The sequence below is a fragment of the Ochotona princeps genome, chromosome 11 (assembly GCF_030435755.1).
Source record: "Ochotona princeps isolate mOchPri1 chromosome 11, mOchPri1.hap1, whole genome shotgun sequence".
Taxonomy (NCBI): Eukaryota; Metazoa; Chordata; class Mammalia; order Lagomorpha; family Ochotonidae; genus Ochotona; species Ochotona princeps.
This window is the reverse complement of record NC_080842.1, coordinates 48,951,795-48,977,130: the sequence shown is the minus strand read 5'-3', so window position 1 is coordinate 48,977,130 and position 25,336 is coordinate 48,951,795. Positions and strand designations below refer to the sequence as shown.

Here is a 25,336-nt window from a genome sequence, read left to right as displayed (position 1 = left end):
GTAGCTTAAAAGATACCTCTGCCTTCACTGAGGTTTCCTTTTCTCACAGGCTCACGGTTCCTCACTGTGCTGTCACTCTTAGGTACTTTTCTCCTCTTTCTAAAAAAGGTTTATTTCTTTTTTTCGTAAAGGTAGATCTACAGAGAGAAGGAGAGACAAAGATCTTCTGTCCACTGGTTCATTCCTCAAGTGACCTGAGTTGAGCCAATATGAAGCCAGGAGTCATGAGCCGCCTCTGAGTCTCCCATGTGGATGCAGGGTCCCAAGGCCTTCGGCTATCCTCCATTGCTTTCCCAGGCCACAAGCAGAGAGCTGGATGGGAAGTGGAGCAGCTGAGATATGAACTGGCACCCGTATTGGCTCCTGGCATTTGGAGGTGGAGGACTAGCCAGTTGAGCCGCTGCTTCAGGCATAGCTCTTACATACTTTTCATACTTCAAACAACATTTTTAGCTTTTTTTTTTTTTTTTGTTAAGCCTCTTGTTCTCATCCAGATTCCCTGTTCTACACTGTCTGGGAGGTGATTGTCCAATGATAGTAGGGCATGGGATTATGTGATTTTTTTCACCAGAGGAACTATAAGGAGGCCTTTGTCTTTTCCTTTACCAAGGACCCTAAGCTTTCAGTTTCACAGCTTTTGTTGTTGTTATAGAATTAGTATATGTGTTTGTGAAAGAAATTCAGAAAATATAGATAAGTGCACACAAATGTATAGTTACTCCAGTTAGGAGTATTGCCAACATGTGGGTTTAGTTCCTTGGTTTCTTCCTCTATTTTTACTAAGGATTCAGGACTATATTGCATAAACTATGCCGTACTTACTTTTTTTCTTGTACTGGTGTTGTTGTATACTTTTTTCTGCATTACTAAATCATTTAATTAATTAATAGGAGTTCCATGATAAAAGATTGGTGTGTGCGTGTTTCCTTAAAGCAGTATTCTGTGTGGTTGTCAAACATTTTACAGAACAGATAAATGAAGGCAAAATAAATGTGGGTGATAAGTCGATTCCATGGAGAGTATGGTTTTTTTTAATGTTCTTGCTGCTGGAAACAGATTTAGGGTTATACCTGATGGGTTCCAAGTGTGCTGGTAATAGGTGTGTGGGGGCCTGAGAGCGGCATAACGGATTAACACCCGGCTCCAGACTGGAGCTGTGGGCAATCTAGAGGATAGGCATTTTTAGCAGGCCTACCTGGGTCAAAGTTGGGGTCAGTGAGGGAAGGACAGGAAAGGCTGAGCTGGAGAAGGAGCCTGGCATTGGCCAGAGGTCACCGGCAGGGGAATCTTGGCGCTCTCTGCTTCAGCCTTCCTCTGCTGCTCTCTGTGCTCAAGGCAGCACCTGGAATCAGGGATTTTCAGAAACATGACACACCAGCCTGGGAGGGTCTCAGAGGGCCCTTCTAGTTCTAGGTCTAGGTCAGATTTTATAGGTAGGAAACACTAGTTCCAGAGGGGCTCCAGTGGCTTAAGCTAGGTCCCAAGGTGAGTGGTACAGCCAGGATTGTCATATACTGAGTCAGTGCTGGACTCTGACCACTGTGTGGTGCCTCTGATTATAATACAGTGAGAAGAGGTCTCAACCACTGCAATTATATTTAGTATTAGGTGAATATTAAAAAAAAATCTTTTTTTGAACAGCAGAGTTGTAGAGAAAGGAAGAGAGAGAGCTATGGGGGGGGGAAGGAGGGAGGGAAGGTGGAAAGAGAGGTCTTCCATCTGCTGGTTCACTCCCCAAATGGCTGGTGTTAAACCAGGAGTCTGAGCTTTTTCTTGGTCTCTACCGGGTGGGTACAGAGGCCCAAGACCTTGAGCCATCCTCTGCTGCTTTCCCAGACACATTAGCAATAGGGCAGCAGGTCTTGAATGGACACCCATAAGGGTTGCTATTGTGGCAGATGAAGGCCTAACCTTCCATGCCACAGCATCAGTCCAAAGATGCATGTATATACACACACACACATATTTTTAAAGATTTTTATTTGAAAGGCAAATTTACACAGAGAAGGAGAGATATATGAAGATCTTCCATCTGCTGTTTTACTCCCCAAATGTCCTCAATGGCCAGACCTGAACTGATCTGAAGCTAGGAGCCAGGGCATTTCTTCTGGGTCTCCAGGGCTTTGGGCCATCCTCCACTGCCTTCCCAGGCCACAAGCAGGGAGCTGGATAGAAAGTGGAGCATCTAGGATATGAACCAGCACCCATATAGGATGCTCACGCTTGTAGGTGAAAGATTAGCCTATTGAGCCACAGTACTGGCCTCTCAAGTTGCATATTTTAAGATCTATCTGTAACTAAGGAAAAATGGCTTAGTCTCTACTAAAGGAATTTAGAAAGAATCAGACAACTCAAAATCTATGATAAAGAATCTCATGTTAGTTCATGAGAAAGATATCTCGGAGTAGAGTGTAGTATATCATAGTTTATATATAAACAAGGATGTGTGTGTGTGATAACTTACACGCATATGAATGTGTGCAGTCATGTAATAACTCTGGAGCTAAAAATGAGTAATTTTGTGCAGTGGTCTCCTCTGGGAAAGTGCTGAGGGGCAGGCTTAGGAGGGAGATGTAGTTTCTGAATCTTACTGCAGACATATTAAAAAAAACAAGAAGAAGAAAAGAAAAAATGTAAGGGAGAAACATAATATCTATTTTCGGGAGGCCTCATGGAGGAGGTGGCTTGTGAGCTGGGCTCTGGGGAAGATGGGCATTTATCAAGAAGAAGGAGGGTGGGATAGGTTGTGTTTTAGAAGATGAGATGGACCTGACTGAGGCGGTTGAAGCAGGAGAGGGCAGGTGGATTTGAGGATGCCACCTACAGGAAGGCAGGGCAATGGTGATATGGGGGAGGGTATGTGACTTGAAGGACCCCCATACACATTTGCCCCAGTGTCCCTTTCCAATGTCACATCACACCTGAGTGTCAGCCAGAAGGGCCAAGCTTCTCCACGCCACATCCCTAGGCTTACTCCAAGTGCAAGCCTGGACCCCGGCTGCTCCTTCGGCAGCCGAGGAGGACCGCTGTTCCTGTTTGCTGTCTTCCAAGACGGAGTTGAAACACCTCTCTTCATCGGTCGTCCGCTCCAGTGCCCTGCGTCCTTTTGGCATTTTGTGTTTGCCTTTATTATAGCATTTACTAGTTTAAATTTTGATTTTTGGTGGAGTGAAGCTGGGAGGTAATTTATTTGTAGGATGTTGCTTGTCCTGTTTCTACTACAATTTTATTTTCCAAGCTCCCTGTTTGAAGTCACCTGATTATGTTGGAGCCCAGCACAGTCTTTGCTTTTATGTAGCCATCTTGTGATTTCTCTGCATAAAACAATTTATTCTACAGAGAAAAACAAACAAACAAACAAAGGTGAGGGTCAACTACATTGTTAACTACAAACAAAGGTGAGGGTCAACTACATTGTTAACTAAGTAAAAAAAAGAAAAAAATTTTAAAAACCTCTAGGCCTAGTCTAAACTATGTTCTCATTTTCTTTGTTAGCTTCTGTTCCTAATAAGATCTTTAAAAGTAGGCTTAGTTACCAACCAATTAAAGGATGATATTGTGTTATATTTTTTAGACTATTCTCGAAATTTAATATTAATTATACATATACGTATGACATATATGTAAATGTGTATATATATGCATGTGTGTATTAAAAAAGAATAAAACTTCTGCACTGCCATATCCTGACTGGTTCAGGGATATTGCAAATTTATTTTTTCCAGTTTGTTTATTTTTTGATTAAGTTCTTGATTAGAAGCTGAATATCTTGGGAAATACTTAATCCCTTAACTATGCATTATATCTGAGACATAATGTGCATTGAAAGTAACACATGTGGTTTGGGCATTGTTGTACAGCAACTTGGGCTGTGGCTTGGGACACCTGCATCCTATGTTAGAGTCTTGGTTTGAGTCCCAGCTACTCTGCTTCCCATCCAGGTCTCTGCTGATGCATCTGGGAAAAGCAGAAGTTGGCCCAAGTACTTGGATCCCTATCACCCATGTGGGAGATCTGCATTAGATTCACGGCTGCTGGCCTCAGCCTAGACCAGCACTGGTTGTTTCTGTCTTTTGGGAAGTGAGTTGGTGTAAGGAAGGCCTTTCTCTGTCTGTCTCTCTTTCCCCTCCTCTGCCACCTTTAAAATCAATCAGTAACTCTTTTGAAAGTACACAGATGTATGTTCCCAAAGGGGGTTTTTAAAGTCTAAAGGGCCCGGCGGCGTGGTCTAGCAGCCAAAGTCCTCGCCTTGAAAGCCCCGGGATCCCATATGGGCGCCGGTTCTAATCCTGACAGTTCCACTTCCCATCCAGCTCCCTGCTTGTGGCCTGGGAAAGCAGTTGAGGACGGCCCAATGCATTGGGACCCTGTACCCGCGTGGGAGACCTGGGAGAAGGTCCGCACCGGCCCGTTGTGGCTCACTTGGGGAGTGAATCATCGGACGGAAGATCTTCCTCTCTGTCTCTCCTCTTCTGTGTATATCTGGCTGTAATAAAATGAATAAATCTTTAAAAAAAAAATGTCTAAAAAGAAGATGTTTATACTTGTGGTTTCAGATTACTCTTCTCTGTTCCTTCTTTCCCGCAGGTAAATTAGGAAATAGCTGCAATGTGTCTAGTATAGTTCTCTTTGAAGGGGAACTGGAAATCCCAAGGAAGCCTGGATTCACCTACCTTTGCATAGATGCCTTTCTCTGCCTGAATCAGTGTGGGCGAGAGAGAACGGAGCTAATGAAGCACACCAGAGTAGATTTGCCTGTTTATTTTGCTGCGTTAATGAGACCCTTTACCAGATTGTTCATTGCTAATATCTCATATCTTCTTGGGCAATACAAATACGCTGGGCTGGCTTTTAAAATAATTATTATTTATTTTGATGTTCTTTTGGATTCCCCTGCATGGATGTGGCATCACTGAATTAACCACTGCCTCTTAATGGACCTTTCCATTATTTCCAGCCTTTTTCTTCTTCTGCTGTTATGAATAATGCAAGCTTGGCTATTCTTGCACAGCTTGATGACTTGTACAGGTGCATCAGGACAGTATGTTCAGAGAAAATTGCTGAAGGAAGAGGCATATGCATCTGAAACATTTGCTAGATACTGGCAGGGAAATGAAGGATGAGGTGGTATAGGGCAGTAAGGGAGTGCATCACTAGAATTAAAGCACCACAGGGAAACCCACATGGTTCCCTTTTATTGTCCCTGTGTGCTGGAGTGGTAAAGTCAGGGTAGGTGTTTATTGTTCATGGATTCCACTAGAGCTTTAGGGCCAAATTTTGTCTCTACTCACCAAGGTTCTGAGTATTTCCAAGTGTGAACAGTAGGTTAGAAATAAGCGATAGCACCATGAAACAGAATTCTAATTATTTCAATCTTGTTATTCTATTGACCTCTTGGAGTTCTGAATTTAAATTTAAAGCAGGGAAGTAGGGTACAAACTACAAGGCATAAATATTTCTGATAGGTAGGTGTAAATTTTAGTTCATACAGGAAATGTTAAACTGAATCTTAATTATGTTTAAAGTTCAAATTTATTTTTCTTGTGTTTTTTTAAAAGGTGTACTTATTTGTTTGAAAGACAAAGTGGGAGAGAGAAAAAGGGACAGAAATCTTCCATCTGCAAATTCATTCCCCAAGTGACTGCAATGTTCAGGGCTGGCCAGGCTGAAGCTGGGAGCTTTATCCAGGTCTCTCACATGGTACAGGCGTTCAGGGACCTGGCCATCTGCTGCTGCTTTCTCAGACCATTACTAAGGAGCTGGATTGGAAATGGAGCTGCTGGGACTCGAACTGGTTCCCATAGCAGATGCTGGTGTGGCAGGCTGCGGCTTCACTCACTATGCCACAGTGCCAGCCCCTTTTCTTTTAAATTTTAACAAGCTAAAGACTAGATTCAGAAAATAATGATTGCTCCTGACTCCTACACGTTGCTGGAAGTAACTTTGTCATAAAAAAAAAAGGTTGAAAAATGACCAACTCTGGGTATCAAACACACTTCAGAATGCCATTGTATGGTATTGAATGGGTATCTAGAAAGATATCAGTTTTTGGTACAACTGACAGTGGTATATTATAGGGTCTGTATATGAAAGAAATCCTCTGAGGCCCATGTGGCGCAGGCAAATCCTCCGTCTTTGGCTTTGGCATCCCATATAGGTGCCGGTTCAAGTCCCAGTCTAGCTCCCTGCTTATGGCCTTGGGACCCTGCACCCTGAAAAAGCTCCTGACTCCCAGCTTTGGCTCCTGTCTCTGTGGCCATTTGAGTAGTGAGCCAAGGATGGAAGATCTCTGTCTCTCCTTCTGTCTGTAACTGCATTTCAAGTAAAAACAAAGAAAATCTTAGAAATATATCTGCCAAATGCTGTTAGAAACCAGAACTATAGTAACAAAGAAATCACCCATCAGCTAAAAAAGTGTCTTTCTGATTCTCCTTCCTCCCCTCTTTCCTTTATTAGTTCTGTCAGGTTTGCAGGGAAAGGCAGTGTGGGGAGAGGAAAAGAGAGCTGTGTACATCAGGAGATCAAGCTCAGGGGTCAGCCTGGCCAGGTCCAAACCCCAGCACCCCAGCACCTCAGGTTCAAGGGCCGGCCTGGCCAGGTCCAAACCTCAGCACCCCAGCACCTCAGGTTCAGGGGCCAGCCTGGCCAGGTCCGAACCCCAGCACCCCAGCACCTCAGGCTCAGGGGCTGGCCTGGCCAGGTTCACACCCCAGCACCTCCCCTCACAAATTTGTCAGCTTGGGCATGGCACTTTTCTCCTTAGGCCTTGGTTTCTCTAGATTTAAATGAAGTAAAACGCTACTGGCCATGTGGTATTGCTGGAATGATCAAATGAGGTCATTTTTATAAAGCACGTGAGACAGTACCAAACAAATGTGTTTACTGTCCTTATCTACTAAACGTTAGGCGTTCTGCTAGGTGAGGGAGGTCAGCTCTTTCCCAGTACCTTGATTTCCTGCCAACTCTGCGTCACCACCCACAATGTTCACAGTTCTGTTTCTGTGACTGACCAGTGAAAGAGAGACTGAAACTGATCACCCATCCCACGATTGGGGTTCTCTGCAAATGCCTGGTGGCAGTTGTATTCATTGGAAATAACGTCTGTCCATTCAGTGCTGTGTGCTAAATATCTAAGAACTTGTTTTGTAGTTTAACCAATTCATAAATTAAGGGTTCCCCCTCTAGAGAAGGCTGGAGAGCTTAATGATGGCCGACAGAGACACAAGCTGCCTTGAAGGAATTCATGGAGAAAGGGAGCAGCAGGTTGGAGAGGATGTTTCTGTTAAAGCAAGAGCTACCTTTCTGAGTAATAAGCCAACAGAACACAAGAAAATCTTTGCTTGGGAAAAGGCTAGCCCGGGAGCGACTGATATGAGCAATTTGAAATAAGTCATGTGATACATAGCAGTGATTCATTCAGTGGCCTGCATGTCTGATAACGCTTCAACAAGAGGACATAACCTGGCGACAGTGTAGCCACTTTAGTTTGTGATGTGCACTTTAGGATGGCTACGCAATGATGGTCCCCCAGTGATGCGTTCCTCAAACTGTATGCCTGTCATTCAGCTATCCCTGACTAGAACCATCCTGCTCATTCTTTGGACTTTGTGCTCAAAACAGTGGGAGTGGAGTATGGGGATGTAAATGGCAGATGTGCTGTTAGGAAGCGCGCTGTGTGTGTGTGTGTGTGTGTGTGTGTGGAAAGTGTGCTGACTCAGCGGGTTCCGTGACTGGGCCTCAGGCTGGCCCAGCAGCCAATCCTAGCCCTCGGTTTCCTCCTGGGGGAAGTGAGTGGGCCGGCCGAGGTGACCTTTCAGGCACCTCTGCTGAGTTTCTTTCCACGATGAGCGACCAGGGGACGTGCTGCTTTAGGTTCAGCCCCAAGAGCCTGCTTAGGGATGAGGGAGTACCAGGAATTGGGGGGGATTCCCAGAATACTTAGGGGACACACCATATTTGAAACATTTGCAATATTGTTAACCAAGAAAAGATTAATATTCTTTGAAATCTCATAAAAAGATTACAGAAGTAAGAAAAAAATGACTCTCCCCCCTCCTTGCTAAAATATTTTGGTGATTTACGGAAGGAAAAGTGTATGTAACCCCAAGACAGATGAGAGAATGCAGAATTTCACAATTGTAAGTGAAAGTCAAATGAAAACAGGTCAGATGGTCAAATATCCTACCCTGTGACAGCTGATCGCTTGTGGTGTGATGAACTGTTCACCTCACACACAGCTTTGTTAAGTTGGGCCACTTGCCATCTTTTTGTTTCAGTTATTGCCTTCATACCTATTTATTTATGGAAATAATCACAGGCCTATTATTTATACAAATTATGTAAAACTGTTCACAATGCTATTACTGGAAGAATTAGGGATCATTAAAATATTCAGCATTAGGCTCTGGGTTTAAAAAATGGTGCTGTGTTCATGTTATGAAATTTATTCTTTTAAAATTTTCTTTTCAAAGAATATTTATTTTAATTGAAAGGCAAAGTTAGAAAGGGAGAGACAGATTGTTCATTGCTGATGCACTCCTCAGATGACTACAACAAGTGCTGGAGATGATCTGATCTGTAGCCAGCAGCCAGAAGTTTCTTCTGGGTCTTCCAACATAGTTGCAGAGGCCCAAATACTTGAGCCATCTTCTGCTGCCTTCCCAGGCCATAAGCATGGAGTTGGATTGGAAGTAGCACAGCCAGGACTTGAACTGGTAACCATATGGAATGCTGGAACTGCGGGCAGACGGTTAAGCTGGGGCGCCATCATGCTGGCCCTGTTTATTTATTTCAAAGGCAAAGTTACACAGAGATCTCTTCATCTGTTGGTTTATTCCCCAAATGGTAGCAATGACTAAGGCTATGCCAACTCAAAGCCAGGAGACAAAAGCTGCTTCAGGACTCCTCCCTGGGTGCAGAGGCCCAAGCCTGTGGGCCATCTGCTGCTACTTTCCTAGGCGCATTAGCAGGGAGCTGGACTGGAAGTGAAGCAGCCAGGTCTTGAATTGGTGCTCACCTGGGATGTTCATGTCAAAGATGATGGCTTAGCACCACCATGCCGACCCACATATCATGAAATTTCATGCAGTCATTCAAATTGCGTTGAAAGAATCTTGATACAGGATATACTTCAGCATCTTGATTTTTCATTTAATAATTCTATGAACTGTATGTGAAATGCAAGGTTAGTTTTGGAAAGAAGGTGATAATACATTTAAAAAGAAAACATGATACACAAATATTTTATAGCTCATAGTTCCAGGTGGTAATTGATTTCTGCCTTCTCCTTTGAATTATTCGTTGTTTTCAAAATGTCACACAATGTGTAAAGTATGGCTTTTTTAGCCATAATGAAGGGTCAGCTGCAGTTTGATTGGACCAGCAAGTAAAAGTTAGCGACAGGGCATTCCCCGGTGGAGGTGCAGGGGTGGGGAAACCCGAGTTTGGACTGATTTTCTTGTCCTCAGAGGTGCTGTGGGGTGGGACTTGGTGGAGGTCAAATTTCATATTTTCACAGGATGGAGGCATCAGGCAAGGATCCTCTTTAAGGAGCTCCATTTATTCTAAAAGCAGAAACCCTCTTCGACTTCTTCACCTTTTCAGATCAAAGACCCCCAGGGCGGAGGAGCATCTCACTCTCAGAGTGACTTTGATGGCTGACCTCGTTTCCTGTGGGGAACACATTTTCACCTTGAGTTTCTTTTTCTTTTTTCCTTTTCAGTTATTCTCATTATGATTTTTCAGTTTTTTGTAAAGAGCTAATTCTGCAGGTTGAGGTTGGTGAGGGTACCAGTGAAGGGGGTTCAGAGATGGGGAGTCTGCAAGGAGCATCACATGCATCTTGGTGCTGGAGTAGCTTGTACAGGCGGCCATTACTTCAAGGTCCTCCTGCAGTGCAGGTGGAGTGTGTACTCAAGTGCAGGGTTTTCTTTCACAGCCTGTGTGGGATTCTTTACCTGTATTTATGGCTTTTCCTTCTCCGTCTCCTCATTTGTTCTAGGGCACACCAACAATATTCCTTCAGATACTTAAAGAAGGCGCTATAGCATAAGGTGTAACTTCTTTTTTTTTTTTTAAGATTTTATTCATTTTATTACAAAGTCAGATACACAGAGAGGAGAGACAGACAGAGAAATATCTTCCGTCCGATGATTCACTCCCCAAGTGAGCTGCAACGGGCCGGTGCTGCACCAATCCGAAGCCGGGAACCTGGAACCTCTTCCAGGTCTCCCACACAGGTGCAGGGGCCCAAAGCTTCGGGCCGTCCTCAACTGCTTTCCCAGGCCACAAGCAGGGAGCTGGATGGGAAGTGGAGCTGCCGGGATGAGAACCGGTGCCCATATGGGATCCCGGGGCTTTCAAGGCGAGGACTTTAGCCGCTAGACCACGCCGCCGGGCCCATGGTGTAACTTCTTTAAAAAGTAATTCTATGCTTTATTTCTATATTTAGAGAATGATAAAAATAAACTCCATTTTTATTTCTGTTATATCTGTATCAGATAAGAACTTCAAAAATATATACAAGTTGGGAATTCTTCATTGGACATGCTTGGCAGTAGAAGTTTTTCTGGATTTCATTTTAAAAAATTGGGGATATTTGCACATATACGCAAATCAATATATAATTAAATATGTATAATCTAAAACTCCAGCTTCTTCCTTAGGCAGGCTCTGGGAAACAGCGATGGTGCCGCCAGGTGACTGGGTCCCTGCCACCCATGTGGGAGGCTTGGATTGAGGCTTGGGCCGTGACCCAGTTCTGGCGGTTATACAGGCATTTGGGGGAGTAAAACTGGCCAATTAGATCTCTTTGGCATACAAAACTAGTCAATCAATGTAGAAGACTTTTAAAAACTGTGAGGAAGAAGGGCAAATGCAGGCCTGGGTGTGGGGCTGAGGGTAAGTGTGGGCAGTAGTGACAGGAGAGAGAGCAGAACGCTCAGCTTTGCTCATGTCTGACTCCTTCCTAAGGAGAGGAGGAGCCAAACTTAAAACAACAATAACAATGAAAAGGAATTGGAGATGGAGCGTCAAGGGATTTTACACAAATCCTGTTCCAGATCCAGAAGGTTCCTATCAAAGACAGTGACCATGAGAGAGGTTCACAGGAATGCTTTTTAGTTTCACGGTACCGAGTCAGCCCTTTCCTGCTTTTTCTGAGCTAGAGTTGGAAACATACAAAATATTCCTTCAAGGTGACACAAGTAGTAAGTGCTTGTTGCAGATATGTTTTTAAATGCACATCATTCAGGAGAAGAAAATGAGGATCACGTACAGTCCCAAGACTCGGAAACAATCTGCCTTCACATGACCCACTCTCGTTTGTGTCCCGTCAATGACGTCACTGGGGCAGGACCCACTCTCCCTTCCCTCCCGTCAATGACGTCATTTGGAACACACCTATCCCCCCGCCCTCCGATCTGAGGCAGGGTTCCCCTGCATCAGCTAATAGACTGGTACATCGTTGCTTTGAAGACTGTCCCTCATAGGAACAAACTCATTGTTCAAGAACCGCAGAGTTTGTTTCGTTGTTGTAAGCAACTCAGAAAAGGAACATTGTTTTAACAAATGTTTCATGTTGTCACAGCCACTGGTCTTTGCTTCCCATACTGTGGCTCAGGGCTAACCTTGTCTCATGGCCACAGTCCCTTCAGTTCTCCTGAGTGAGATCTCTGTGACTATGGACAGGCAGCATGGCCTGCCATCCTTTCACAGACCTGCCTCTCTCCTCCCACAATTCTTGGGTCTGCCAGTGACTTCCACCTGCAGTCTGAGAATCATCTCATCAGTTGATGGCCTGGGTGTCATTTCTGCCTCCCCGATGTTGCTGGAGGCTTTCTCCCTCCTTTCTCTTCTTATATGTCTGCTCTGGCTGAAGCCAGCCTTGCTCCCCATCTCTTGTGCTACCCGGGAGTCTCTTCCTCCCTTGATCCTGCCCACCCTGCCGCAGGAAGGAGCTTTCCACTGCCCAGCGTCATCTCCTGGCCTGCCCTCTTCCTTCCCGCCCTATGGGGTTGCTGCTTGGCCTTTTCTATCCCCCAGGGTTTTTCTGCGTGGGTCCTTTTTCCTGCTCTTTCATTTCTGAGCAGCTGAAGCTCAGCTGTTGGAAGGGCCGTGTTGTAGCATCACGGCTTCCGCACAGACCTGCCTGATTCTTGCCACTGGCAAGGAGTGCTGTGTTTCTTTGTGGGCACTTGTTTGTTTCCCTCCTGGACCTTTGTTGGCTGTTATGACTTGCCATGCCTGTTAGCAGGTTTCTTAACACAGGGGCTGTATTGTTGAACTCCATAGCCTCATTCTGGAGGTCTAAAAAGGGCGAGTAATATTTAAGTTAGAAGGTGGTAGATCGAAACAGTCTGTGTGCCAAAGCCGTAAGGGGTCAACTAGAGCTCTCTGCATACTATAGATGCAGATGGAAGCCATCTGTGTGGAAACAGACTCATCTCCCATAAAACCATCCACTGTCCACTTCCTGCTCCCTCTGGGCATCCCACAGTGCAGCCCTCCCGAACTGCTTTCTCCTTCGCTTTCCTGTCCCTGGACCCTTGCACAAGCTTCCCCTCCCTCTCCTCCTTCTAGGCCGTTTTTTTTTTTTTTTTTTTTAAAGATTTATTTGTTTTTGTCTACGGCCATAACACCCTGAACATGCCTGATCTCATCTGATCTCAGAAGCTAAGCAGGGTTGGGCCTGGTTAGTACTTGGATGGGAGATTTATTTATTTTTGTTGGAAAGTCAGATATACAGGAGAGACACAGAGAGGAAGATCTCCCTCTGCTGATTCACTCCCCAAGTGGTCACAATGGCCAGAGCTGAGCCGATCTGAAGTCAGAAGCCAGGAACAACTTCTGGGTCTCCTATGCGGGTGCAGGATCCAAAGGCTTTGGGCCATCCTTGACTGCTTTCCAAGGCCACAAGTAGGGAGCTGGATGGGAAGTGGGGCTGTTGGGACAGAATCAGCACCCATATGGGATTCTAGTACATGCACGGTGAAGATTTTAGCTGCTAGGCTACCACACTGAGCCTAGGCCTTTCTTTTCCTTTGTCTACATCTTATTATTCTTACGTATTAGATCTCCCTTTTTCCCCAAAGATTTATTTATTTTTATTGGAAAGGCAATTGTTTACAGAGAGAGAAGGAGAGATAGAGAGACCCTCCATCTGTGGGTTCACTCCCCAGAAAGCCACAACTGCTGCGCTGAGCTGATCCAAAGCTGGAAGCCAGGATCCTCCTCCAGGTCTCCCCTATGAATGCAGGGATCCCGGGCCATCCTCCACTGTTTTCCAGGCCACAAGTAGAGAGCTGGATTGGAAGTGGAATAGCCAGGACCTGAAGTGGTGCCCATATGGAATGCTGGTGCCAGCAGGCGGAGGACTAGCTAACAACACCACCACACCAGTTCCTAGATTTCACCTTTTAAACACAGGGTTCCCAAATCACTGTGCTTTTCTCCCATCTCCAAAGAACTTATAGCTTCCTCTTCTGGTCCTTTATAGCATTGATTCCTGTCGTTGCCATCAGGGCAGCTGCTCTTTGCTGGTGTTTGTTTTAGGCTCATGGACTCATAATAATGCTCCAACAACCCTTCAAGGTAATTCAGACTAATAGGAAATACATCTTTATCTCTCTGTGCCAGGTACTGTTGTGGGTCATTAATAAATCGTCCTCATTTAATCCTGCGCAGGCACCTGTAAGGTAGGATCATCATCATTGTGGGTCTGCAGTGGATACCGGGTGGCTTGACAGTCAGTGACCTTGATGTGACGTTCCCACAGCTGGTAATGAGTGATGCATGGAGGGGAGGCAAGGAGGCCATGCGGTGCCTGTGTGGTGCCATGTGGTACCAGTGTGGTGCCCACATGGTGCCAGCGTCCATGCACTGAGCACTGTGCTGTGTTACCTCTAGTGGCAAAGACATTGAAGCACATTCAGTGGTGGCAGTTGGTGCCAAACCCAAGTCTTCCTGCCCCAGACCTAGGCTCGCCTTTTTTCTTCTTTTTTTAAATACTTATTATTTATTTATTGGAATAAAGCAGAGTTACAAGAATATGGAGAGGCAGAGAGAGAATGAAATTTTCCATCACTGGCTCACACTCCAAATGGCTGCAGTAGCCGAGATGACGCTGGGCTAAAGCCAGGAAGGACCACTGGGGTGCGGGGACTCAAATACTGGGCCGTTCTCCACTGCGTTAGCAGTGACTTGGAGATCTGAAGTGGAGCAACTGGGACTCCAACCGGCACTCATAAGGGTGCTGTCATTTTAGGTGATGGCTTAACCCGCTACACCACAACCCCAAACCATTTTCTTCAAAGCAGGGTTGGCAAACATCCTGTAAAAGACCAGAGTTAATATTTCAGACTTTGTAGGCCATATAGTCTGTTGTGTGGAAAAGACAGCCATAGATGGCATGTGAGTGAATGAGCCCTAGACAATGTGTGAATGAAGGAGTGTTCCTGTAAAATGTTCTTGAAGAATGCTGATACTGAATTTCATATAATGCCCACATGTCATGAAATATTTTTCTTCTTTTGATTTTTCCAATCACTAAAAAGCAACAACAACAACAACAACAAAAACTAAAAAGAACTCTTACTTGGTGATTCAACCAAGGATAGATAGCGGGCTGGATTTAGCCTGTGAGTGGGGCACTGACCACATTCTGTGTAATGTGGCATCATGATTAGGCTTGCATGTGTTTGCCTCTTTGCTCTCCTTCCTTGAATGATTCTGCCCAGGTGTCAGGTATGCATACCCAACTAAGAAAATAAGAGTTCTTCAGTGAATTCGTGTCCATTCTTTACAGACAAGTGTAGAGACCATGTGACTTTCCTTGAACTTGACCCTTGAGGGTGGCACTCTGCAAGCACTTTTCAGAATAGTCTTTTTAAAAAAAATATTTTATTTTATGTGGAAAGTTAGAGTTACAGAGAGAGTGGGAGAGACAAAGAGAGATCTTCCTTCTGCTGGTCCACTCCCCAAATGGCTGCAATGGTCAGAGCTGGGCCAGTCTGAAGTTGGGAGCCAGTACTTTCTTCAGGTCTCCCATGTGTATAGGTGCAGGAACCCAAGACCTGTGGGTCATTCTCTGCTGCTTTCCTAGGCCATAATCAGGGAACTGGATCAAAAGTAGAGCAACCAGGACTTAAAGCAGCACCCTTATGGTATATCAGAGCCTCAGGTGAAGGTTTACCCTGCTGCACCATGGCACCGCCCAAAAATTTTATACGTGAACCCACCTGTGGAATCAGTGTGCACCTGGAGAGAAAATACGCTTCCTTAAGACTCCAGCACTGGCATATTCGCAGGAAGAGAGTCGGTTGGTGGGGGTGGTGGCCAGGACAAGTGTCTTGCAGCTAGGTTTGCATGGGAAGGGCAGGTACTGAGATAGCACGGAGAAGGCTCATAGGAGTTACAGGTGTGGGTGAGTCATGGAAGGGCCATACTTTCCAGTTAGATTTTACCTGGGACTACCTTTGTCTCTGCCATTTCCCTACTGTGTGAGTAGGACAAGGTCCTCCACCCCCTGAAGCTGGTACAGTTCTCACCTGGAAGCTCCATGACCATGGTGACTCTTGTTCACTGTCAGGGCCTCAGAAGCCAGCTTGGTGCCTGTCCCACAGGAAGCCTGGTTGGATAAAATGACTAATGACTGATACATGCAGAGTACTTAGTGCAGTACCTGGAAGATGCTCAGGAAATAAAAAAAAGTCACAAAACGAGCCATTGACCCAGTAATGTCACATACCTGTGAGTATATACCCTAAGAAAATCATCTCACATGAAGGTGACATACAGAGGAACACAAAATATGTAGTATGACATATACATATTCATACACATGAAATACTGAAACTTAGACTATCCTATGAGTGAGGAATAACTGCCCAATTATACATTTCTGAAGCAACAGGAAGGCAGTGCAGCTAGACTGCACTGGCATGGATAGACTGGGCCAGGCCAGTCTAACTATGTAGACCTTGTTGGAACAAAAAAATGTAGATCTGAAATATGTTTAGTTTATGTTTACTGGAGAATAAAAGCGAAGTTGAGAGTGATACAGTTTAGAGGTGGTTATACTTTTCTCCGATGACATTGCCCAAGATTTTGCACATTGATCTCTCCCAGAAGACATAGCAATGAAAGCACAGGCTTCCGCCGGCACGAGCGCCTGGCTTTTACTGGCACCAACAGACTTGTAAGGGTTCTGGGAGTATGGGCTTGCAGGATGCCTGGAGGATGATGCTGGCGGGGGCGTGTGGGGACCTGGGAGCTCGCTCCCAGACAGAGCCTGGAGATTCCCACCCGTGTTTGATCCCAAGCAGGGTGGGTGGGGAAGGGAGCGCCCTAGAATGCAATAGCATGATGTGCTGGAGGACCAGGCTTGGGAAGCTGTGAGCATGCTTGGATCCTGGGTGGGCAGAGGGGTGGAGTTCCAGGCCAGCATGTGTGCCAGGAGCTTGGGTCCCTGGTTGGCGGGTATAGCTCTTGCCTGGCATGCCGTCCTACTGGAAGGCCAGGCTTGGGAAGACCAGGCTGGGAAACCCATGTGTTCACAGGTACAGGGGCTACGGATTGATCAGGGAAGGGGTATAGCATGTGTGGGAGGGGTCACCGCTGAGGGAATATGTTACAGGTAAGAAATGACTTTGGCGGGACTTCTACCAACAAGACCACTATATTTGCAGGTAAGCAAGGGTGCTGAGACTGAGTGGTTTAGAGGAGGGAAGCTGGAGGACCTTTCTGGGTCAGACTGATACACCTCCCCATATGGGAGATCTGGGCTGGACTAGTTAGCATCAACCACCAATAACTACCACCCACCACTGTACACTAAAGCTAGGGCAGGAAACCTGTCTGACAGGGCTAGATCACTGTACCCACCAGTGAGTGTCATATTGGGATGGGTAATATTAGGCTGGGTAATAAATTAGGTATAGCACCCACCAGCATGAGCTGAAACTGGGGATAGACTGGGCCAGGCCAGGCTATAGCACCCACTGCAAATGCTGAGGTGAAGCAAGACAAACCAGACTGGGCCGCAGAACCCACCAGTGCATGTAAGGCCCAGGGGTGGGATGTGAGTCCGGTAATGGGGCAGTAAGGACTCTGCTGCTGGGCCACTGCTCCTGCTGGTGAGCATGAGAACTGGGACTGGGGGCCAACCAGGCTGGGCAGGGCTACAATACCCATTGGCCTGCATGTGAACTGATTAGGAGGAAAGCCAGGCTGGGCTAAGTGACTGTATCCACTTATGCAGGCATGAACTGGAGTAAGTACAGGCTGGTCAGGTTTTGCCTGACCATCAGCTGGCAAGTGCTGAGACTGGGGGCAAGGCCTGTCAAATTAGACTGTCAGATTAGAACAACCTTGGAAGTGCAAGATCCAGGGCTGGGAGTAGGCCTAGTAGGGAAACTGTGGGTACCTCTCTGATGGGCTGTAGCTTCCACTGGTAAGAGCTAGTGGTGGACCTTGCTGGATAGGCAGCAGCACCTGCCAGCATAAGTCTGAGCTGGATAGTGGGGTTAGTTGGGCTGAGCTAGGCTGCAGCAACACCCATTGGTGTGTATAAGGGCCATGGGATGCAGGACTGAATGGACCAGTCTGCTGTACATGCCATCATTCATAGGAACCAGGGCTGGGGGCAGGCCTGGTGGGGGCTACTGGGGGTTGCTCCAACTGGGCTGCAGTTCCCACTGGTGTACGTGAGGGCTGAGGATACAATGGGGTGGGTTGGGCTGGGCTGCAACATCCATTGGTTTGTGTAAGAGATGGGGCTGAAGATAGAATTGACCCAACAACCACCAGTGTGTATATGCTGATGTGGGTGATGGAGTGAGCTGGACCCCATATTGGCTAGTACACACAGGAGTCAGTTCTGGGGTCATCTCAGATGAGGATTTTTGGGGGATCCCTCCATTAGAACTGGACTCAGAACTCCAACCATGGGGGAGAATCAGCAGATCTGTGGTCTGACTGTGGAGTACATGTGTCGGAACTGGTTCTCCTCAGTTGCTGAAGATGGTGCAATGAATGGCATTCCTAGATGTACATGGGGAATATAGCAGTCCATTGGGATCTGCAGAGGACATCTAGTATCATAGTAGAAGATGGGGGCAAACGAAACTGGACATCTCTCCTGGTCAAGCTTTGACAGCAAGTATCTGGGTGAATTGAGACTCTAAGGTGGACTGTGTCAACCAATGCACCTTGGAAGGATTTTCTCATCATTGGATTGGCGAGATTGACAGCATTTCAGGACTATCAAAACCACTTGAGTTGAACCCTCAGAATGTGCTCCACATTGGGGATCCTGGGATGACATCAGGTAGCCATCCCCCATTCCTGGGTACTGATGTGGTTGGGCTACTGACAGCAACCCTCTCCCCTACCCTCTTCATTTTCCCAAGATAGAAGAAGAAAAATATTGGAGGCAGTTGTCTCATTTGCTTCCCCCACCAATTCCTCGACCCTCTCCATCCTAATTGGTGGTTCACATGGGCATGCAACTTTCTCAGCATGTAAACATCATCAAAAATAAAAGGAAATGAAAGCATGGTTCCTGGCCCTTGCCATGTGGGCCACTCTCTGCCTTGGTTCAGCGGCCCTGAGCATGGCCTTTGCTGTGATGGCCCTGCATGGCTGGGCAGCGGCTGCTGGGAGAGGGCACCAGAAGACAGGTTTCTGAGATCATGATGGTTTCCTCATCTAAATGGGGGAGGTTCAAAGCAGACTCAGTTCCCTTAGTGAATGAATTGGCTGCTGCCAGTGCCAGTCCTTGGCTTCCCAAAACTCTTTGCAAAGGACAGCATTTAGACGTGGTCTTTGTAGCTGAGCAAGCCGTTGCTGGCCACTGACTGATGTGGGTTCTCTAAGAGAGCTGATGATTCCGTCAGCGTTTTGAAATGAGCCACCTCCCCGAAAGCCCCAAAGCCCCATTACCCTGAGAAATAAACAGTAGCACTAGTTTACTGTTAGTAGTCTGACTTCACCTTGGTTTTTATCACGTTGTCTCCTTCTAAAGGTGCCTTCTCCCCAAACAACTGAAGCAGCATTTCCAAGTGTACAAAATGTCAGACAAATCCAGGCACACAAATGAATGCCATGTTGTTCTCATTTCTGCCGGATCCTTGCAAGCTCCCTATGAAGAGACTGGGGCAGGGTTCATTCCAGTCTCACAAATGAAGAGGGGCAGACATGGAGGACCAACCATTTCAGCAGAGTGAATGTGTCAAGTGTACACTGAGGGTATTTGGGACACGCAGCAAGGGCACCTGCTCTGACTGGGCAGGAGTGTGGGGATGGCCCGGGAAGACCTTCCAGATGGGATGGAAGCAGGGAGGAGGGAAGGGCATACAGAGGCACAGAGTCTATCTGCAGAAAGAGAAGAGTGGTAGTGTCTCAGGACACCCATTGGAGTGGATGGAGGCCAGGGAAGGTCGGATTGCCAGCAGGACAGAAATGGATTGGAATGCTTGTTCCCCAAGGTACCTCCCCCTTGCTGTGCCTGCCTTTGTCCATCTGTCAGTGAGGACGGAGCACCTGCAGCCTTTGCTAGTCTGTGTGTTTGAACCATGGAGCTGAGGAAAGTGCTGACTGTGAAAATGGTGGAAAGATGAAAAAGGACCAGAACAGTCCGAATCTGAGACCCTGGAGGTTCTGAGATGGAAAGTCCTGGGAGAACAGCCTCACTTATGATCCCCTCTGGAGACACTGGCAGGAAAGACTTCCTTCTGGAGAGCCATGTAGCTGGGGAAGTCCTGCCAGTGAAGTCTATATGGAAACCATTCAAAATCTGCACTCATCTCTTGCCTGCAAGTCACTTCAGCCTAAAGGGAAAGACTGCCTTGAAATCTGGTCTATCAGCCTTACGTTCTGACCGTGTGAACCACAGCCTGTGGGCATGTGTTTCATGCCATGTGGTTTATCTTCCCTCTCTGCAGGGTATTGCTCTAACCTGACACCCTCAGCTCCACCTCTGGTCATCTGCTGAAGTAGCCAAGATTTGCCACTGCCCTCACTGCTGGGCATCAGGCAGCAACTTCTGTGCTTATATTTGCTGTGGCTGATTGACAAGAACTACAACGACGGCTCACTTTGTCTTGCCACATTTGTGTTTTGGGCTGCCCTGGGTCAGACCTGGAGGAGTAAAGCCTGCCTCTTCAGTCCCACTGCCTGGTGTCCCATGAGGGCAAGGTCAGCTAGCAGTGTCTTTTGTTATAGAATCTCTGTGTTCTCTCTCTTCTTGTCACAACTGGGTATAAGATACACAAAGCATCACTCTCTAGTAAAAAATGCTTATTATATATAGTAATTATTACTTAGCAATTTTATCCACGTAGTATGTCTATATTGCATGTTGAGATAAAGATCTGTGCTATTCCTTTAAGCACAATACACTTAACAGCCCTGAAAACCTGTGGTGTCGACATTAACCAGGAAACATTACACAGGAGGAAGCCAAGACTTCTAGAGGGAAGTTTTCCAGAAGCATCTCCTGGCTGGTTGACACAGGTAGTCGTTGTGACAGACTAGAGTCCTTTCCACATGAGCCTGATTTGAAGCCCTTATTCTTTACCATTCATTTGGCACCGACCCATTCTATTAGAAAGACATCATCTAAATAGCCATCAGCCTGATGTGTGCACATCCTTCATCGTCCTGGTCTTGATTCATTGGGATCAAAACAAAACTCAAAAATGTCTTAAGTTGACTTGGCTCTTCTCTCATCGAGAATATATATGCTAGCCCCTCTGTCTAGGGAACTAAAGTCTGAGACCCTGCAGAGCCTCTTTCGTCAAAGGTCAAGTGACAGATGGACATCCAGTGAGAATACCTAATGGGAATCTTTGGAATCCGGCTGAGCAGCTGACATTCCAGCCTCCCTGCCATGAACAGTTAGTATTTGGTGTATGAAGTCAATGGTACTGGAAATAGTTACCATAAGTGCTCGTTTTTGTGAGAGATATAACCTCAGAGAGCTAAGGCCACTTGTCTTGGATCCCTTGGCTTATGTGGTTTTTTTTTTTTAAAAAAGAACATATAAAAATCATGTGGCTTATTTATTTAAATTTCTCATTTGTAAAGGTTGTTATATATAAAGCCTGTGGTCTGACAAGGATGAAAACATCTTAGAAGGGAACATCAGGATTTCAAGGATGATTGATTTGACTCATTCACAACATTGAGGTTCTGTTGTATTCATGCAATCCTGTTTAACTCATGTTGTGCACCTCAGGAGTGTTGCTTTCCAGCAAGTTTTTGAATTCAACCAGGAGGCCAGCTGAGTCCTTCACTCACTAAAGGGTCCGCCAAAACATTGAGAGAAAGCACTTGCTGAATTCTTACATTATGTCTGAGAAGTGGCTCCAAAAGTTAGCACAGCCTTGCTGATGTCTCCACCGAGACTCAAGGTTCAAACAGTGTGTGCAACGCTGTGCTATTTGTGGGTAAGACAACTCTAAGGATGGACTGTTATGAGTGTGGCCAGTTTTTAGAAAAAAACCTCAGGGGAAAACCACAGCAAAATTTTAGTATTGTGGTGATTTCTTTTCTACTCAACAGAAATTGTCACATGAACCAAAGAGTTGGTGAACGAAGGGGAAGGCACACAGTGTGTTGCTCATCATGCTTCTCTCTCTTATAGTTCCTGAAGCAGCTGTAATCTGCCAGAAACCCAAGCTACTGAGAGCACACTCAGCCATCTCCCCCACCTCTTGGAGTGGAAGACGATTGAGAGCTGGTTGAAAACTTCTCTTTCACCCTAGGTTGCCAATGAGGATTTTTTTCTCCCCCGCTCATGTTGCCATTAGAGCAGTTGTTTGTGTTTTAGTGCCTGGACTGGTGTTTAAAAGATGAAACCAGCATCTGCTTGTAGCCTGGGAGGCATGATGGGTGCTTGTGTTGAAGGCCAACAGATCTTAGCTTCCTTTGCTGAGGAGTGAGGTTTGCACAGTGATCCTAAGATACACGTTTCAGCAGTTTGTGGGTGAGGAAGCTTCTTGTCATCAAAAATGAGAAACACAGAAGACTCAATTTCCACCTCTTCTCTTTCTGTTGCAGACCAGACGTGGAAGCTTTTCAAAGTACATAGCACATCTCCAGAGGACAATTGGAGGAAGTACCTCTGCGGGACCCTGGTTCCATTCTCTTTGTTGAATGGCATTGGCCCCTGCAGCCCACTGAGAGCTCCTTTCCCTGTGATTCTGCCCTTGACAGTGGGACTCTGGGCACGGAAGATGCTGAGCTCCATTAAGTGCGTGCTAGTGGGTGACTCTGCTGTGGGGAAAACCTCCCTGCTGGTACGATTCACTTCTGAGACCTTCCCTGAAGCCTACAAGCCAACAGTATATGAGAACACAGGCGTGGACGTCTTCATGGATGGCATCCAGATCAGCCTGGGCCTGTGGGACACAGCTGGCAATGATGCCTTCCGGAGCATTCGCCCCCTGTCCTACCAGCAGGCAGATGTGGTGCTCATGTGCTACTCTGTGGCCAACCACAACTCATTCCTGAACTTGAAGAACAAGTGGATCGGGGAAATCAGGAGCAACCTGCCCTGTACCCCAGTGCTGGTGGTGGCCACGCAGACTGACCAGCGGGAGATGGGGCCCCACAGGGCTGCCTGTATCAACGCTATTGAAGGGAAGAGACTGGCCCAGGATGTGAAGGCCAAGGGCTACCTGGAGTGCTCAGCCCTTAGCAACCGGGGAGTCCAGCAGGTGTTTGAGTGTGCCGTCCGAACTGCAGTCAACCAGGCCAGGAGACGAAATAGGCGAAGGCTATTCTCCATTAATGAGTGCAAGATCTTCTAACCTTCCCCACGTCCTCACCCCCCCCCCCCGAGATTTCACTTGCCGCTCACACACTCACCTCAATACTGATGGGGAGAAGGCGAGCTGGCACAACTGCAAGGGCTGAGTCTCTTCCCAGTTACATCTCAGGTGCCTTACTTTTTGGACTCTCTTATCCTCAAGACTTGACCACTGAATGATGTTCCTAACTGCACTCCACAAATGAACTCCTTACCCCGTGTTCAACTAGAAAATTCCTTGGGAAACTGTAATGAGCCTTTCCTTTTTAATTAAAAAAAAATAACCCAAATAATCCTCGTCATTTTGGAAATGAAGTGAGTTTTTCAAAGTATTCCACATTCAAAGACACATTTCGTTTAAATAAGAACAATATAGATCTCTTTGGTGTATAATTAGTTTTCACACTTAGAAAGCTTTTCCTGCTTACTTGCCAACACAAACTGCTGAAGGGGTAAAATGACCTCTCAGAGCTTTGCCTTATGCTTCTAGTGTTTGTATTTTTGCTCAAAGCAGTAATTTTGTTGAAAATACTTGCCTGGTGGATTTTTCTAGGTCATGAAATTTTAAAATGACCATAAATTGATCCCTGAAATTAATTTTCCACCTGCCTGTTATTCAGAGTTGTAAATGAAAAACAGCTCCATTCGTAAAATAATGTAGTGATACCTTATGGTTTTTACATTACCACTAGTTCTGTGAGTTATGGAAAAGTAGTTCTTATTTATGCCATTCCGTTTCACTCAAGGACATAAGGAAGCCAATTTTCTCAGTTTTCCAATATGATCAATTCTTTGTAACAATAATCAATGTCAAAAATCAAGTTTGTGCTCATTCCTACATTGCTTTCTTCTCCTTTCTCTTCTGTATCCAGTAAAAGGCCTGGGACCCACATCTCAGTCTCTGGGGAGAGGATTGCTTTAGCTCTGTGTCGTTGACAGATGTGCCATCACCCAGACATCTGGGTCCTCTAGTCTTAGGGCCTACCCTTGACTCTGTCACCGTGTCCCTTGATCTGTCTCCAGCCTTTTGTATTGCCATTGATTGGTGGTCTGGAGAGCTGCCCATGAGGAGGAGAAGATGGAAGCTCTTATGCCTGGTATCCTTGTGATCCTGCTCCTGGAATTAAATATCAGGGCTCTTAAAATACCTAACACAGGGTTTCAAAACAATCTTTGGGATAGGGAGTATTTAACATGTTAGTAGGACTACATGTCTTGGCCATTCCCCAAGCTTCGCTTTCCTTCTTGTTGGGTGTCTGCAGGTGGAAAGAGCCTAGATCTAAAAGAGGAAAGAGGTGGCAGTTCCATGGTGTAAACAGAAGAGGAAAGGAAGCCCCAAGAGGGCACAGGCAGAGAGATGGTTTTGCTATCACTGGGACAAGGGCACACATATGACACCTGCATCTGTTGGTAAGAGCCAAGCTGACGTTCGCTTGGGAACCCTCACACATGAGACCAGAAATCAGAGTGTGGACTGTCCCCAGTGATAGGACTTGCATAAAATGAGCCAGGTGGTGTCTCTCTCTGCCCTGCTTGACTGTGTGTTGACAGTAGATCCGCCTCCTGGTAACCTCGGGAGCTCACACAGAGAAACAGCCGTAACTAAGCCAAGTTGCGTTGAACTGAATTGGAGAGAGGACAGGAACTAGGATTCTGTGGCACAAGTGGTTGTGGAAAGGAAGCAGACCCACACAGGCCTTGAAGGCCTAAGAAGCGAAAATAGGTCATCTTGGTGCTGTCCTTGTCACTGATTGTTCTACACAAACACACACTGATTTTAGTCTGCCGGTTCATCAGCATGTGTTTCTCCCACTTCAGATTTTGTGGTGCCTTTTTGGAGACTCATGTATGTCTACTTTTAACTATTCCATGTTACAACATTAAACATGCTGTTGTCTTGAAGAGTTGATTTGAGCAGTTAAGTAATTCTTCCTGACTCAGCCTTGTCTGCTACAATGGAGATGGACTTACATGACAGATACTTTATTTCTCACAATTCTGGAGGCGGAAGTCTGCGGTCAGGCTGTCAGAGTGGCCAGGTGCTGTTCTGTTTTTATTTTGAATCTTCCAGGCAGCTCAATTCAGTGTGATAACATTAGACTGAGCAACAAGGATGCTGAAAACATCCTAAGGTTTGAGTTATTTGAGTGCTTTGGCTGCGTTAAGCACTTAGATGTGGATTGCATCAACAAACAATATTCAGATGAGTTCATATTACGCCAGGACATCATGGGCCAGCATGCTGATGTTGCAGGTCCAGGGCCAAATAGCAGGTGAGTGTTAGCACCAGGAGTCTTGAGCTGTTCTGTGTGGCTGTAAAGCTCTGCTCAAAACCACTGGGCCCTACTTCCTCCCAGAGCAACCTCACTGACTGGCCTTGCCACTTCTGATCTCATGCAGCTCACAGGCACTAGGCAAGTGGCCTGTGTTTTAAAAACTTGTCAAAACAAAAGATTCCAAGTCTGATCACAGTCTTCCCTTTAATTTTTTTCTCTTCCTGGAAATAAGAGCAGAATTCACCTAAGT

General features: G+C 46.1%; 1 protein-coding gene across 4 annotated transcripts in view; it reads left to right on the top strand.

Moving 5' to 3' along the window:
- The window catches only part of RHOH (ras homolog family member H), a 42,530-nt gene extending 19,388 nt beyond the window's left edge, over nucleotides 1–23,142 (top strand). For 2 of the 4 annotated variants that reach the window (XM_058670178.1, XM_058670177.1), the window contains exons 2-3: nucleotides 21,644–21,764; nucleotides 22,060–23,142. In XM_058670178.1, coding sequence (XP_058526161.1) covers nucleotides 22,236–22,811 — 576 coding nt within the window. In that variant the 5' untranslated portion in view covers nucleotides 21,644–21,764; nucleotides 22,060–22,235 and the 3' untranslated portion in view covers nucleotides 22,812–23,142. The remainder of the gene's footprint in view (nucleotides 1–21,643; nucleotides 21,765–22,059) is intronic. The other 2 variants (XM_004579140.2, XM_058670176.1) reach the window with 1 other exon arrangement.
- The last annotated feature ends 2,194 nt before the right edge of the window (nucleotides 23,143–25,336 follow it).